General features: G+C 43.6%; 1 protein-coding gene across 2 annotated transcripts in view; it reads right to left on the bottom strand.

Annotated features, from left to right (window-relative positions):
• ASCC1 (activating signal cointegrator 1 complex subunit 1) overlaps positions 1–15,846 on the bottom strand; it is a 394,613-nt gene that overhangs the window by 371,429 nt on the left and 7,338 nt on the right. For both annotated transcript variants that reach the window (XM_068257775.1, XM_068257774.1), the window contains exons 2-4: positions 13,909–14,029; positions 13,722–13,821; positions 8,434–8,531 (exon numbers count right to left, since the gene is read on the bottom strand). In XM_068257775.1, the coding sequence (XP_068113876.1) occupies positions 8,434–8,531; positions 13,722–13,821; positions 13,909–14,017 (307 nt within the window). In that variant the 5' untranslated portion in view covers positions 14,018–14,029. The remainder of the gene's footprint in view (positions 1–8,433; positions 8,532–13,721; positions 13,822–13,908; positions 14,030–15,846) is intronic.

Below are 15,846 nucleotides of genomic sequence, written 5' to 3'. Positions count from 1 at the left end.
TACACCATTACGGAAGGACGCCACTTTCTCCTTGGCACTTACGTAACCCAGCCCCCTGTAGGGCGGAATTACGTAATCCTTGTACCCGACGGATAATATAAATGTACCTGGTGTCCACGGCAAACCACGCCCCTGATGAGTCACTCGGAGTGACGAAACGCGTAGGGTGGAGCCGTAGGACAAACCAGGACAACACGGAAGCGCGCAGCGGTACATGAACGGTCAGCCAGATAGCGGCATTGGCGGTGCAACCAATCGGCCTTACCCGGGAGGCACGGGGGAGAGCCCGTTAATTACTCTAGAGGCTGTTAACCACATTTACTCTTGTGAGTATTTTAAGTTTGAATAAACCTTTTACAAGTTTTACGGAATTATGCTATGGGATATCCTTATTCTCTATGAGGTAAACGGAAGGTCACTAGCCTGAAGAGGAACTATCCAGGACGAATCTTCCATCGACAGCACCAAGCAGCAGAGGAACCCAAGCGGGGAGGATACTACTGCGCATTTTGACCAGTCTAGCAGTGGTCAAATTGGACGGGTGAGTGCGGTCCCTATGGGGATACCCCAATTTTGTTGTATCAAGTGAAGTGGAGCACTATCTACAGTATTGGACATTTTTCCGAAGGGTGCAGCTACACTCAGCAAGAGGCCCAGACACGCAAGAACATTCATATATTGTCTAAAGGGAAAGTGGACTATAGTGGACTCTACCCTATTTCTGTAGCGCCGTTTATATACATACTTTAATCAAAAGGATTAGCCGCAGCTTGATAGCCTTAAGGTGGCCACACACCATACAATTTTTTAAATATCTGTTCAATTTAAGAATTGCAATCAATTTTTCTGACTGGATTGTAACATTTCAAAAATCTGACCAATGTACCACACACCTATGTTCAATTTTTCCCCAATTATGATAAAAATGATTGGAAACTCTGACAAAATTGTTAGGGTGTGTATAGTAATACATTGACAATCTAACACACACCATACAATCTTTAGAAAGATTGAGGAAAAATATCTGGCATTCCGGATCGATAAAAATCGAAGAAAACGGGAAATCCGATCGGATTTTTCAATCGAATGAGAAAAAAAGCTTTAAATTTTTTCGGGCGATACGATCGCTTTTATCGAATTGCCGTAAAATCGGATCATTTTATTGTATCGTGTGGGGCCACCTTTAGGCAGGGAGCAAATTAGCAAAATGCGTTTTCCACATAGCGGACAACACATGTGAAATTGCACAAAATCTCAGTCTATGGGCTGCACAAAATTTGCATTGGTATGCATTTTCTAATATAATTGTTTGTACATTTTATAACTGCACAGAAAGTTCCTTCTTCCCCATACTGTGTGCAATGTTATCTTATATGAAATTAAAAAAAAATCATTTGTTTTAGAAAAAAAAAGGGGAGGGGGAATTGATAATGTATTTAATTCATTAAATATGATTAATTTATCATGCACAATGGAAACACATAAAAAAAATGCATGAAAACACAAATGGAAACATGCATACGAGGGAAAAACTGCAGGAACGCACATGGCAGAATACTCTTTGTTTTCAGCACAGACAAGTGTGCTACCAGCCTCAGGGGGAAATTTAAAAAAAAATAAATTAAAAAAAAAAAAAATGTAATTATGATTTATGGAAATCCTACTAAAACCTGGGTCTATACGCAATTCACTTTTTCTCTTTATTTTTCTCCAAGTTGATATTTTCACATCTTTTCAATAAAATGCCTTTTAACCCCCAGCAGTGTTCTCCCCAGGCTCTTTTAGCCGGGTGCTCCACCCGGCTAGTTTTGGTGACCACCTGGCTGTCATCAGCTCACCTCCTCCTCTGCTGTAAGCAGACTTGTGCAGAGAAGCACCAGTCCTGCATTTTCTCATCTTGCCACACCTGGCTTCTTTTTCATACCACCCGGCTGAAAAAAAATTCTGGGGAGAACACTGCCCAGCAAGCAAAAAATACACAAAATCAATTTGATAATACCGTACTTTGACTACTACTTTTGGTGCTGTTTTCAATGCTAAATGCTGGGAAGTTATTTTAACCACTTAAGGACCATAGGCTTACACCCCCCTAATGACCAGGCCATTTTTTTTTACAATTCAGTGCCCTGCAGCTTTAACAGCTCGCTGCAGAGCCATACAACTTAGCACACAAATGGATCTGCCCCCCCCCCCTTCCTTTTGTTGCCCCCAACAGAGCTGATTTCTGCTGCAACGTTTTGATTTTTTTTTAAAATTATTAATTTAAGTCTTTTATTTCAATAAGAAAAAAAAAAAATAATAAAAAAAAAATTTCCAGCCACCCTCCCTCCCTCCCCTTCGAGAGCCAATCATGGTGATCGGCTCTCATAGGCATAAGCCTATGAGAGCGATCTGTTTGTGAGGCTCTCCTGGGGACAGCTCAGTGACAGAGCTGTCCCCGGTACAGCACTGCACTAGATCGTAGCGCTGTACAAGTTGTTTCAGACTTTTTTTTGTTTTGTTTTACAGTCTGCCAGCCGCCCGCGAAGTTCAGTGGGGATGCGCGATCCCCGGTAATCTCTGCCCCCAGAACTTGACGCCTATTGGCATTAGGGAAGGGGTTAGAGGGCACCGAAGGCCAAAATTAGATAAACATATAAAGTTTACATCTGATACATTGTAGTGGATATAACAGACTCACATTTACCGTATTTGTCGCCGTATAAGACGCACTTTTTCTCCCCCAAAAGTGGGGAGAAAAAGTCCCCGCGTCTTATACGGCAAAGGCAGGGAATCCCCGACTTAACGCCCGCCGATACCGAACCGCTGACCCGCCGCCGTCGGGGACTCCCTGCCTTTCTGTGCCTGCCTGCCTTCCTCCCTCCCGAGTCTCCTGCCCCCCCCCCCCCCCCCCGGATAGAGAGTCAATAGCGGCAGCAACTTACCTTTGGCAGGCTCCCACGCTGATCCTAGATCATTGCGCTGCCCCCCGCTAGCCTCCTCTGCCTCCCCCCTACTTATCTGCCCCCCCCCGGTGTGGCAATAAGTATTGGTGGCTTACCTCCGCAGTGCGCCCACGATGACTGCAGACATCCGTCTTCCAGGCACTTCTCGCTCTAGTGACCGGCTTTGAACTGCGCGTCATCAGTTCAAGCCAGTCACTAGAGCGAGAAGTGCCTGGAAGACGGATGTCTGCAGTCATTGCGGGCGCACTGCGGAGGTTAGCCACCAATACTTATTGCTACACCCGGGGAGGCCAGATAAGTAGGGGGGAGGCAGAGGAGGCTAGCGGGGGTAGCACAATGATCTAGGATCAGCGCGGGAGCCTGCCAAAGGTAAGTTGCCGCTGCTATTGACACTCCATCCGGGGGGGGGGGGGGGGGGCAGGAGACTCGGGAGGGAGGAAGGCAGGCACGGGGAAGGCAGGGGGGCACATGAGGACACATGGGGGGAAATGAGGACACCCAGAAGGACATATGGGGGGCACAGGAGGACATATGGGGGGCATAGGAGCACACATGAGGGGGCACAGAAAGACACATGGGGGCACATGAGGACACACAGGACACATGGAGGGCACAGGAGGACATATAGGGGCACAGGAGCACATGGGGGGGCACAGAAGTACACATCCAGGGCACATGAGGACACAGGACACATTGGGGGCACATGAGAACAGACAGGAGGACACATGGGGGCACAGAAGTACACATGGGGGCACATGGGAGGCACAGAAGGACACATGGCGGCACATGAGGACACACAGAAGAACACATGGGGATATGGGGGGGGGGGGGGAACAGGAGCACACATGAGGACACACAGAAGGACATGTACAAGACGCTCCTGGAATATGGACGCACCAGGTTTAGTATTTTTTTCCCCCTGGTTTTTGCCCTCTAAACCTGGGTGCATCTTATATTCTGGAGCGTCTTATACGGTGCATCTGTAGTAGCACTTCCTTCTTTCTTTTAATGCTGAGGCCTTGCCAAAGCATTGTGTCCTCCCATCCAGCCTGGTTCCCTCCCCTGCTCTCTGCCTGCCTGTATGAAAATACATCTCTTTTCACAGTGTGTAAGGAGAGGAGAAACAGCAGAACTGCTGCAGCCTGTATTATCAGGTCTCTTTGCTATAATTCTTATTTCAGAGGTCTGTCTGCCTGCCTGGGTTAGATCACATGAACATGAGGTGGAGTTATGACATCAATCCCCAGCATCCTTTGCACCTATGGTTTGGAAAGGAAAAAAAAATCCCCTTGGCCCAATTTCACACTGGGGGTGGGGATTTCAAGACCATATGTGGAATACGGATCCTGGGGTGAGAAAATCACACATTGTTATGTCTGATTTTATATATCTTGGCAACTTATTAGGTTTAAAGCATACTGTAATTTATCATTTTTAGGTACACTTTAAAGAGAAGATGAAATATGATCACCTAGGAGAAAACTTGGAGAAAAAGTAAATTGTATATGGGCCCGGGGCCAACCTAAACAAGCAAAATATGGGCTTTGAGTTTAAAAGCACCTCTGAAGTGGGGAAGGAGGAAACCGTTAAATACTTACAGTATATAACTGAATATAAACAGATCAGAGTATAAACCAAGGTACTTTTCTTTCAGACACCAGGAAAATTTTTTGACTCGAGTATAAACCTAGTGTAGAAACTCAAGCCCCTAACTTTTAACATTCCCATTTCATTTCCCTGGTGGTCTAGTGGCACCTCCCTCTTTCCCACATACAGCGTACCTGGTGTCTAGTGGGTTCCCCTCCCTCTCCTAGAGTCTTTCGCTGGTGTCTTATGGTCCTCCCTCCCCTACACTGTTCTCTGTTGGTCTAGTGGCCCTCTTCCTCCTTCATGAATTGTACCTGGTGTCTAGTGAACTCCCTCCCTCATACAGGGTTAACCAGTCTGTATTGGTCCCCCTTCCTCCCCCAAACAGCATTGCCTAGTGCTTTCCCCTATCTTTACCTAGAGTTTTCCATGGTGTCTAGTGTCCCCCTCCCTCTCCCATACATCCTGGTGTCTAGTGGTCGTCCTCCCTCTACCATACCAGTGTTCACTTGATTCTAGTGGCCGCCCTCCCTTCCCACATCCTTTAATTGCAGAGAACAGTCGGCAGAGGCAGTGGAAGAGTATCTTACCTGACCTGGGACAGAACACACTACACCACAATTCTCCGAATCTTTCTTCATGCTAAATTGGGCAAATCACGACTTCACTACAAATATGGTTTGTAGCTTGCTCACTACTTCCCGTTATCAGGGAGTAGAGAGGGATCTACAAACACTAAAGGCCGAATCAGACAATGGAAGACATGGAGACCCAGTGCATTGTGTCCTGCCCCAGATCAGGTAAGTGTTTCAATGCCTCTGCTGCCTGTACTCTACAAATGGGGTATGTGTGGAGGGAAGGTGGCCACTAGACACCAGGAACATGCTGTGAAAGACAGAGGGCAGCCACTAGACACTAGGGAGAGGGATTGAGACAACTAGAGACCAGGGAACACACTATGGGAGAGTGAGGGTGGCACCAGACACAACACTATGGGAGAGGGAGGACGGCCACTAGACAGCAGGGAGAACTCTAAGGGAGAGAGAGCGGGATCACTAGGACACCAGGGAATGTGAGGATTCTGACTAAGACACAGTAGTTGGATAATCAAGAGGCTTCCCTGATCTTTATAGAGCCCACCATTCTAGCGCAGAGTCCCTCTTCATCCCACCGGCCGTGGGTGAGCACATCCATACTGGTCCGTACCCAGTAGAACGAAGTTGGTCATGCATGGCTTTTTTCATCTGTGCACATGCGCTTTATTCTATTGGCCATGCACAGTCCATACTTGCAAATACATGCACAGACCTTACTGGCACATACCCAGTCCAAATGTGCTTGTCCACAGCCATGCTCATGGCTAGCAGAAACCTATTTGACTTAAAGAGACTCTGTAACAAATTGTTTATCTTTATTTCTTCTATGCTATAAGTTCCTATGCCTTTTCTAATGTGGTCTGGCTTACTGCAGCTTTTCCTAATTGCACAGTAGCTGTGTTATCTCTGTTATATGATCTAATCTTCTCTCTATAGTCGGCACAGTCAGGCTGAGGCAGTCAGACTGGAATGTGCAGGGCTGCTTGTGATTAGCTAGAAGCTGTACACACCCCCTGCAGGCTCTGTGTGACTAACACACTCTGCTTAGCTGAGCCTATTAGAAGCTGGTTAGTTTGTTTGTAAACACTGCCTAAAACTGGCAATTACAAGCCAGGTTTGCAGCAGAGAATGGCAGAAACAGCACAGAGGGGACCAGGAGCACATAATGAATAGAATGGTATGCTTTTTATTGTAAGAATTTCAGAGTACAGATTCTCTTTAAAGGAAACCTGAGACGAATCAAAATAAGTTTTATACATACCTGGAGCTTCCTCCAGCCCCCTCCTTACCGTTCGCTCCCACGCCGTCTTCCTCCACCTCCTTGTTTTCTCGGTAAATGCCCCGTAAGCTTGGCCAGGTCAGGGCGTACTGCGCATGCTCAGCCCGGCTGCGTGCCCTGCCATGCACCCATGGCCGGGAGCACTCTGCACCTGTGAAGTACTACCGTGCAGGCGCAGAACGCTCCCCACCACGGGAGTGGGACGGGGATGAGCTGGCGAACTGCACCTGTGCCGACTGGCCCCGACTTGCCAAGCTAACAGGGCTTCTACCGAGAAAGCAAAGAGGCGGAAGAAGACAGCGCAACTGAAGGGTCAACTGAAGTAAGAGTTATATGGAGGTTGCCATATTTATTTCCTTTTAAACAATACCAGTTGCCTGACAGCCCTGCCTGTCTATTTGGCTGCAGTAGTGTCTGAATAACACCAGAAACAAGCATGCAGCTAATCTTGTCAGATCTGACAATAATGGCAGAAACATCTGATCAGCTGCATGCTTGCTGAGGATGTATGGCTAAAAGTAATGGAAGCAGTGGATCAGCAGGATAGTCAGGCAGCTGGTATTCTTTAAAAGGAAATATGGCAGCCTCCATATCCCTCTAAATACAGGTGTCCTTTAAATGAGTTAAATAGGTTCTAGTAGGAAGTCATTCATAGTTGGACTTGTATTATGCAGATGTGTGTATTTGTCATCTGTGGGCCAACGCAATTCGTGAGTAATCAGCACTGGAACACAGTCAATATTGGTATCTTCGACATAAAATCAGGAATCCTTAACATTATTCAGTTTTGCAGAAATGTTTAAAGCATTTAGTGACTTCAATAATGACCTAAAGTAGAGGGGGTATGCTGGAGGGTCAGTATCAATCAATGGGTGTGCAACATCAAATCATTTCAGTGTGTCACAACACAATGTGAAGCGCTTCCACTGCACTGAATCACATCAGCAATCAACAGCCTTACAGTGTCAGTGTTCTTATATTTAAGAGTACAAAAAGAACTGGAGCAATTATGTATCAACACTTGCATTAAAGTACCCAAGGTGACATGATGAGATAAACATGGGGGATAAGATAAAACAATCACGAAAATCGTAAAATTTAAAATACATGTGAACGCATACAAATAAGAAGTACATTTTTTCCAGACTAAAATGAGCCATAAATTACGTGTCTCCGATGATGTTGATGTCACTTACAGTAGATAGTAGAAATCTAACAGAACCGACACGTTTCTATAGTTATCACCATGGTGATGATGCATGTAGTATTCAGGAAAGATTTTACCTCAGGCAAAACTAAAGTTAACTCTTCTGTCTTTAAGTTAACTCTTCAATCCTTAAAACAACTCCAGAATTCTAAAGTTAAAGACAGGCTGTTAATTAACTGCGTGTGAAATAACTACAGAGGAGGTAACTTAAGGAATGAAGAGATAAGATAACTTTCTCACTGTGTAGAGGTATGTTTTCTCTTGCCTTATCTCCAGCATGATCTTAGTGAATAGAGGCCATTGTATAAATCTTTTTCAGGGAACGTCTTTATAAAGAATAAAAACCTTGCAGAGAATCCCCCATGAAGAGATCTACTAGTCTAAAACTTGTCAGTTCTGTCAGATTTCTACTACCTACTAAGTGACAGCAGCATAGAGAAAAGTTATTTATGGCTCATTTTACTTTGAAAGAAACATACTCCGTATTTGTATAGGTTTACATATATGGTTACAATAGTGGTCCTTTAAGACCCCAATTCATAATGTAATATACTTGCTTTATTGGTTTTAAACCCATTTTTGTAATATTGGTATACCATGTTCAGTATGTATTGCTATTTGTTATTGCTACTTGGCTGCCTGTAAACAATTTCCTTTTCCCCCACCATCCTTTGTTACGCCCAATCGCAACCACTTGCTGAGCAGAGACACAAGGGAGTGACATGCTTTCCACACGGGCAAATACATCTGCTGCAATTGGGGAAGAACCCCAACCACACCAGAGAATTTAGAGAAAAAAAATTGATATATTTAACTTACCAATTTCTCCTTCCATTCCTTGCCTGGGAATATTGATAGATGTGCGAGTATCTGATTCAAGGTTTCTTTTAGTCTCGCCTTTCTTACCTATAATGTACCTAAAATACATAGTACAAAATGACCCAGGAGACATTAAAACACTTAAATCCCAAGTCCAGGCAGAAACAAAACTTCATAATATGAAACCTACATCCCTGTTAAAGTGGACCTGAATTCATGCAAAGGACAGAAGATAAACAGAGAGAAATGCACCGTGTATGCATTTACAGAGTTTAGCCTGTCTAATTCTCCCTTATCTGTGACTAATAACCGCCTTTAATTTGATTTCTCAGTTGTGTCAGTTGGCTGCTTCAGCAGAGTTTCTAATTTGGAAACACAGTATGTTAACCCTATGTCTGCTTCCATGAAAGCAGGAAATAGACACACTGCGGATTTATATCAGCTGTAAAAAAGAAATGTTTTTCTTTAAAGAGAACCCGAGGTGGGTTTGACAAATTATATTAGGACACAGAGGCAAGTTGTGTATACAATGAACAGCCTCTGTGTCATTTCACTGTTCCTCCTGCCCCCAAGGGGCCCTGCTATCCCCCAATAACAAAAGCATCAGGCTAGCAACACACAGATTGACGCTAGCCTGCTATTTACCTCATGCTGCCACTCGCCCGCCTCCAGTATAGCGCAGCTCCCTACCTGTGTCCCTTCCCTCCCCGCCTCTGTAAGCCAATTGGAGGAAGCTTACGGAGGCAGGGAGGGAAGGAAGGGACACAGGCAGGTAGCCGCGCTACACAGGAGACTGGGGAACGGCAGTGAGTGGCAGCATGAGGTAAATAACAGGCTAGTGACAATTTGCATGTTGCTAGCCTGGCGCTTTCGTTATTGGGGGAAAGCAGAGCCGAGGGGGGGGGGGGGGAGGAGCAATGAAAGGACACAGAGGCTGGTCATTGTATACACAACTTGCCTCTGTGTCCTAATATGATATCTCAAACCAACCTCGTGGTTCTCTTTAAATGCTGCTGGTTATCTTTTAGAGCAGAGAGGAAGTTCTGAGTTACCCTCTTTAAGGGTAATTTTTGGCTTATAAATAATTCCATCAAGGCTTTTCCAAAGTCTCAGCTGCTACCTGATATACCATAACCGATATAAGCCTTCAGATTTCCACTATCAGTAATTAAACTCGACTTAAATCAAAAATGTATCATGCTTGCACAATAATGAACATTACATTTTAATGTGAAATCCTGATTTTTTTTATTTTCCAAGTATGACCATTTAACTAATTGCAACCTAAAGCCCCCCTCCTTAGGGCATCCTGCCAAGGCAGAATTGTTTTGCATACTGGGACAACTACTACACATGCTCCCAGAATCACAAATAGAAACAAAATTGCAGAAAGATCGTACAAGAGCGATTTTCCGCGGAGCAAGAAAGGGAAGCGACCAGCAGCAGGAGGAGATGTCCCCTGAGCCTTTTAACTTTGATATGCACTTTTTAACTCATGTTTGTGAGTATGTTTCTGATTTTTATGGAATAAATTGAGTGGTTTTACACTATTGGAGGTGTTTTTAGTCCTAGATTTTCAAGCAGCTCTGTTTTAAGACAAAAACATTCCTTGGAGCAGCAGCACTTGCTCGGGAGGCATTGTGGAGAGGTCTGTGTACCTGTTAAGCGAAGACAGCTGTCTGTGAGGGTGGGCAGCAGTTAAAGAGGGTGAGCAGGAGATATATAGGTGTGGTTGATCGTGAGAACTTTATGCTGTAAGATATACTGCACCATGATGTTTCATTATCGTTTTGTTTGAGATCGAATGCACACAGAGTGTGGGAGAGGAGCTAGCAGGGGCGCCTCTAGGCATAGGCAGTACAGGCCATTGTTGGAGCCACCCTAGGGCGATGGTCCCCGTGTGAAATCAATCCAGACAGATCGCACTATGTTTTTTCTCTCTGTCTCCTTTATGTGCCGTGTCTTGGATGATCTTTTGGAGTACCCAGATAAACAGTGGCTTCTAAGTGGAAAAGGACGCAATACAGAGGATCAGTACAGTAGGACTGTTCCGGGATTAAAAATTTTTAGGAGTAATATACATTTTATGGGAAAGGGTAGCGCACTCTATAAAGAACTTTGAGTTTGACCTGGACGTGCATGTAGCGTAGAAAAGAGTTGCAGCAGACCTATGGTTACTGGGTGAGGGTGGAACAGGGGAGCGCAACTACAAAATAGATATTACAGCTAAGAAATAGAACATTAGTAGCAAAGAACAGTCTCATATTGTTTCCTGTGCAGGAAGAGTTCAGAAACTTCAGTTATCTATGCAAAAGAGCTGCTCTGAGCTCTCTGACCCAACTTTGGTCAGAGGCCGTCCTACTTTCTGAACCACTTATACATCAAAGAAACAGTGAGACACCGCTTCAGATAAGGTTTTACTGCAGGGGAGTTCAAAAGGTCATTAGCTCTGCTCTGTTTTATACTTTAAAATACAGTGCGTGGTTTGTTACTGCAAATATGACAGAATGATGCAATTTTATAAAAATAAAAAAAGCTATATAACAAAATAAAAATGAGACACTCCTTTGTTTGCTACTAATGCTCTATTAATTATCTATACTACACATGCAATTAATCATATCATAAGTTTTTCCGCTTCAGCGTCATTTTAAATAAACACACAAGTATCTATAATAATAAGTGGCAAACCATGGATAGTTATGCAAAGCTAGTGTTCAATGTCACTTAAATCCTTGCCAATAAATCCTTTTATGCATGTAATCATTTCAAGACCACTTCCATTACTAGGCGGCTATAGCTTTCAGCAAAAGAACAGATTAAAATAAAAAAGACTTTCAGCGTTAAAGAGGAACTTCAGCCTACACAAACATACTGTCATCAAGTTACCTTAGTTATGTTAATTTAAATAGATAGGTAATATAGTCTCTCAACCACCCTGTTTTAAAAGAAAATGCAAATGTTTGTGATTTTAAAAGTGCAGCAATCTTTTTAGTTGAAAGGAGGTGACACGGAGCATGAGACACAGTTCCAACTGTCCTGTGTCCTGATCACCCCTCCCAGCAGGCTTCAAATCTCAAATTCAAAGTTTAAAAAAACAAATTTGCACCTAAACAGCAGAAGGAGAACAACAACATTAGAAATCCCATCATGCTTTGCACAGCATCAGGGGAAAAATGCCTGGGCAGATTTCTTTGATGGGGCGGAGCTTAGCTTCTGTGCAGCTAAAAATGAGGCTTGGGTAAGAAAAAAAAAGTTCTGATGCTGGGAAACTGTTAAAGAAACACCAAGCCTTTTCAGTGCTGCTGAGTAGATTTTTAGTTTGGAGGTTCACTTTAACCACTTCTCTACCACAGGTTTTTTCCCCTTCAAAAGCTCTTCCCATTCATTCGGTAATAACTTTATCACTAATTATCACCCTGAAATGATCTATACATTATTTTTTGCAGGAAAAACTAGGCTTCCTTTGGGCAGTACTTTATGCTAAGAATTATATTATTTTATATGCATTTGACAGGGAAGAAGAAGAAAAAAATGAAAAAAATCACCATTTCTCAGCTTTCAACCATTGTAGCTTCAAAATAAAATGTGCTATTGTAGATAAAACAGACACCTTTTATTTGCCAATTTGTCCCAGTAATTACAATGTTTAAATTGTGTCCCTAGTACGAAGTATGGCGATAATATTTTATTTTGGGTTAGGGGTGAAGGAGTTTCAAAAATAATGAAACTGTATTTAATTTTTCTATGGTAACTGAATAATGGTGTATTTGGAAGTAGTTTTACTTCTTGGTCACAAGATGGTGCTATACGTACTCAGTTTTCTAAAAATAGAAAACAGAACCAAATATTTAGATGTATTTATAGGTGTTTGTAAACAAGGACGTAGAAAAGCGTGGCAGAAGTTGCTAAGTGGTTAAGGTACACGTTAAAGGGAACCTAAACTGAGATGGATATGGATATTTACCTTTAAAATAATACCAGTTGCTGACTCTCCTGCTGATCCTGTTTCTCTATTACTTTTAGCCACAGCCCCCGAACAAGCATGCAGATCAGGTGCTCTGACTGAAGTCAGACTGGATTAGCTGTATGCTTGTTTCACGTGTGTCATTCAGCCTCTACAGCAGCCAAAGAGATCAGCAGGACTGACAAGCAACTGATATTGTTTAAGAGGAAACATCCATATGCCTCTCAGTTAAGGTTCAGTATTAACTATTTAAATAGAAAAAAACATGTTGCTAATAAAGAATACACAAATATATATGTGGTTGCTACTCATTTTGTAATTTAAGATTGACAATGATGTGTCCCTTGAACAATCTGCAACCAGAGAAAAACAATTAAGTTTAACCTGCCCACCTTACCGTATGGCCAACATGTAATACAAGTGGAGTGTTAGTACAACGAGTGGATGCCACCACTTATTAAGTCCAACGAAGTAGAAGACAGCAGCTGCCACTTGGACTGATTGCATGGCTGTAGAGACGGTATGTTGAGGCGAGTTTACCCCATTCCTTGAACCTGAAGCCTTGGAACCTCTTGTCTGCAGCACATCGGATTTTGTCAAGAACACGTAGCCTTAAGAAAGAGGCCCTACGTGGCCTCGAAACGTTGGCATTTTTACTCATCACAATAAAAGTTCTCTCATTTATGAAGGAGGTGCTGTCTTGTACTTCTTGGACTCAGTCATTAAGTCTGCAACCAGCTCTGGTCTTCTAAAACTACTTAAAATGGAGGGCAGCAGACCGAAGTGTAAACCAAGCCTTTTTTACTTCAAATGCAGGTATCCCTGCATTGTTCTTTTTCTGCAATCACCCTTCACCTGCGCTGTGAGAGAATATGCATCACCACAAATGGCAGAGATGTCCCTATATAGAATAGACTTGATCATGTGATCACTTTAAAAAAAATAATTAATAATAATTTACTGTACATCTTCCTGTTAAAAAGACAAAACCCCAGAAAAAAAGTTTACGTGTAAGCAGCATACTGGTCTTCACCAACATTATGTGACACTTTATGTAATTTGGCTAACTCGCGTTATACAAGCAACAACTACATTGACTGTTGCACGAGTAATACAGGCGTTGCATATATAATGCAATTTTCAAAAATTACATCACACTTTACGTAATTTGTGTAAAGCCTGATAAACTTTACTTGCTCTACTTGGACAAGTACAGTTTACCGGGATTTAGAGAATATACCCCAAAGTGAGAATGTTTTCCCCTAACAAAACTTGAGATTGTAATATAGTAAGATTTTTTTATTTTTTTTTCAAAACTCACTTAAATAGTTGACTAGGAAGATCAATGTAACACTGGTAACCTTTATCAGTCTCCTCAATGAGGTAATCATCGCAGGGCTCATCTAAACATTGGTCAGTATCTGCAGAAAAAGACATTTACAGTGAATCTGGGACAGATCGAAGGTGTTACATGACAATCATCCACCTCAAATGTTACTTGCCGATACCTATGAAAAAACTCTCCTCTTCTTCATTTTGGTAAGTGGCCTCACGAACAGCATTTTTCCTGTACACGCGACCTCCAATGGTGACCAAGGTGGGACGCAACACATCCATGGTCTAGCAACACTGCAAAACACAAAAGATAGGACTCTTACCCTGCCTCGGTGTCATTTAGACCCATGCTAATGGCACATTTATCTTGTACTCATCTGGAAAACATAGTAACAGATGCCTTAAAGTTTCAGATTACTTCTAAACACTACATCAGTGGTTCCCAACCTTTTTGGAGTCGTGACACATCAAACCAAACGTTCAGATCTCTGTGGCACGTAGACTAAATGCATGTAATGAGAGACAGCGTTTCCCCACTAAATGCACATAAGAGACAGCTTTTCACCAGTAAATGCACATAATAAGAGACAACTTTTCACCAGTAAATGCACATAATAAGAGACAGCTTTTCACCAGTAAATGCACATAAGAGACAGCTTTTCACCAGTAAATGTACATAAGAGACCTCTTTTCACCAGTAAATGCACATAATAAGAGACAGCTTTTCACCAGTAAATGCACATAAGAGACAGCTTTTCACCAGTAAATGCACATAATAAGAGACAGCTTTTCACCAGTAAATGCACATGACAGCCAGTTGTCCCCAGTATATGTAGCCAGGGATATATGTGCCCAGTATATGTAGCCAGAGGTATATGTGCCCAGTATATGTAGGCAGGGGTATATGTGCCCAGTATATGTAGGCAGGGGTATATGTGCCCAGTATATGTAGGCAGGGGTATATGTGCCCAGTATATGTAGGCAGGGGTATATGTGCCCAGTATATGTAGGCAGGGGTATATGTGCCCAGTATATGTAGGCAGGGGTATATGTGCCCAGTATATGTAGGCAGGGGTATATGTGCCCAGTATATGTAGGCAGGGGTATATGTGCCCAGTATATGTAGGCAGGGTATATGTGCCCAGTATATGTAGGCAGGGGTATATGTGCCCAGTATATGTATCCAGGTGTATATGTGCCCAGTATATGTATCCAGGGGTATATGTGCCCAGTATATGTAGCCAGAGGTATATGTCCCCAGTATATGTAGTCAGGTGTATATGTGCCTAGTATATGTATCCAGGTGTATATGTGCCCAGTATATGTATCCAGGGGTATATGTGCCCAGTATATGTAGTCAGGTGTATATGTGCCCAGTATATGTACCCAGGTGCCCAGTATATGTAGCCAGGTGCCCCCCTCCCTCCCAGGAGGAGAGAGCGAGGGAAGGAGAGCGGCACCTCAGGGTGCTCTCCCTCCCTCGCTCTCTCCTCCGGAACGAAGTGCGGTGGCTGGCAGAGGGGCGGAACTTACCTTCGGTGTCTCCATCTTGTCTCGTCGCAGGTGTGGGATGATTTGCCACTACTCTGTTCTGATCCAGACCAGAGCAGCGGCTGCGGCACCAGAACTTCCGGCGCTTGGAGCGATACGGAAGGTAAGTCCCGCCCGCTGCAAACGCCTGACTGCAGTTAGTTCCGGAGGAGAGAGCAAGGGAGGGAGAGCATCCTAAGGTGAGAGATGGGGGGGGGGGAGATGGCCCCCTTCTCCACCGCTGCCCACAGCTCTCCCTCTACTGCGCTGCTTTCCTCCGAGAGCTGACACTGCGACACATACCCGAAGCTGCCGCGACACATGTATGTGTCGCGGCACATGGGTTGGGAACCACTGCACTACATGTTTCAGCTGTTACCCTTCACACCTGATAAAAGACGATGCCTGAAACGTAGTGTATTCTTGCTCCAATACATGATTGTTGCAAGCCTTCCGATTAGTTACATTGTATGACTTTTATTGCAGGAGTGGTGGACCTGCTGCAAGAGTAGCACTGGCTAAACCAAGTCTAAAGACTGGTAACACCCAAGATAAAAGTTGCAAATCTACTTATAATGAAG

This window comes from Hyperolius riggenbachi, chromosome 10 (genome assembly GCF_040937935.1).
Source record: "Hyperolius riggenbachi isolate aHypRig1 chromosome 10, aHypRig1.pri, whole genome shotgun sequence".
In the NCBI taxonomy this organism is placed as follows: Eukaryota; Metazoa; Chordata; class Amphibia; order Anura; family Hyperoliidae; genus Hyperolius; species Hyperolius riggenbachi.
The sequence above is the reverse complement of the archived record's forward strand: the minus strand, read 5'-3'. Positions and strand labels throughout refer to the sequence as shown.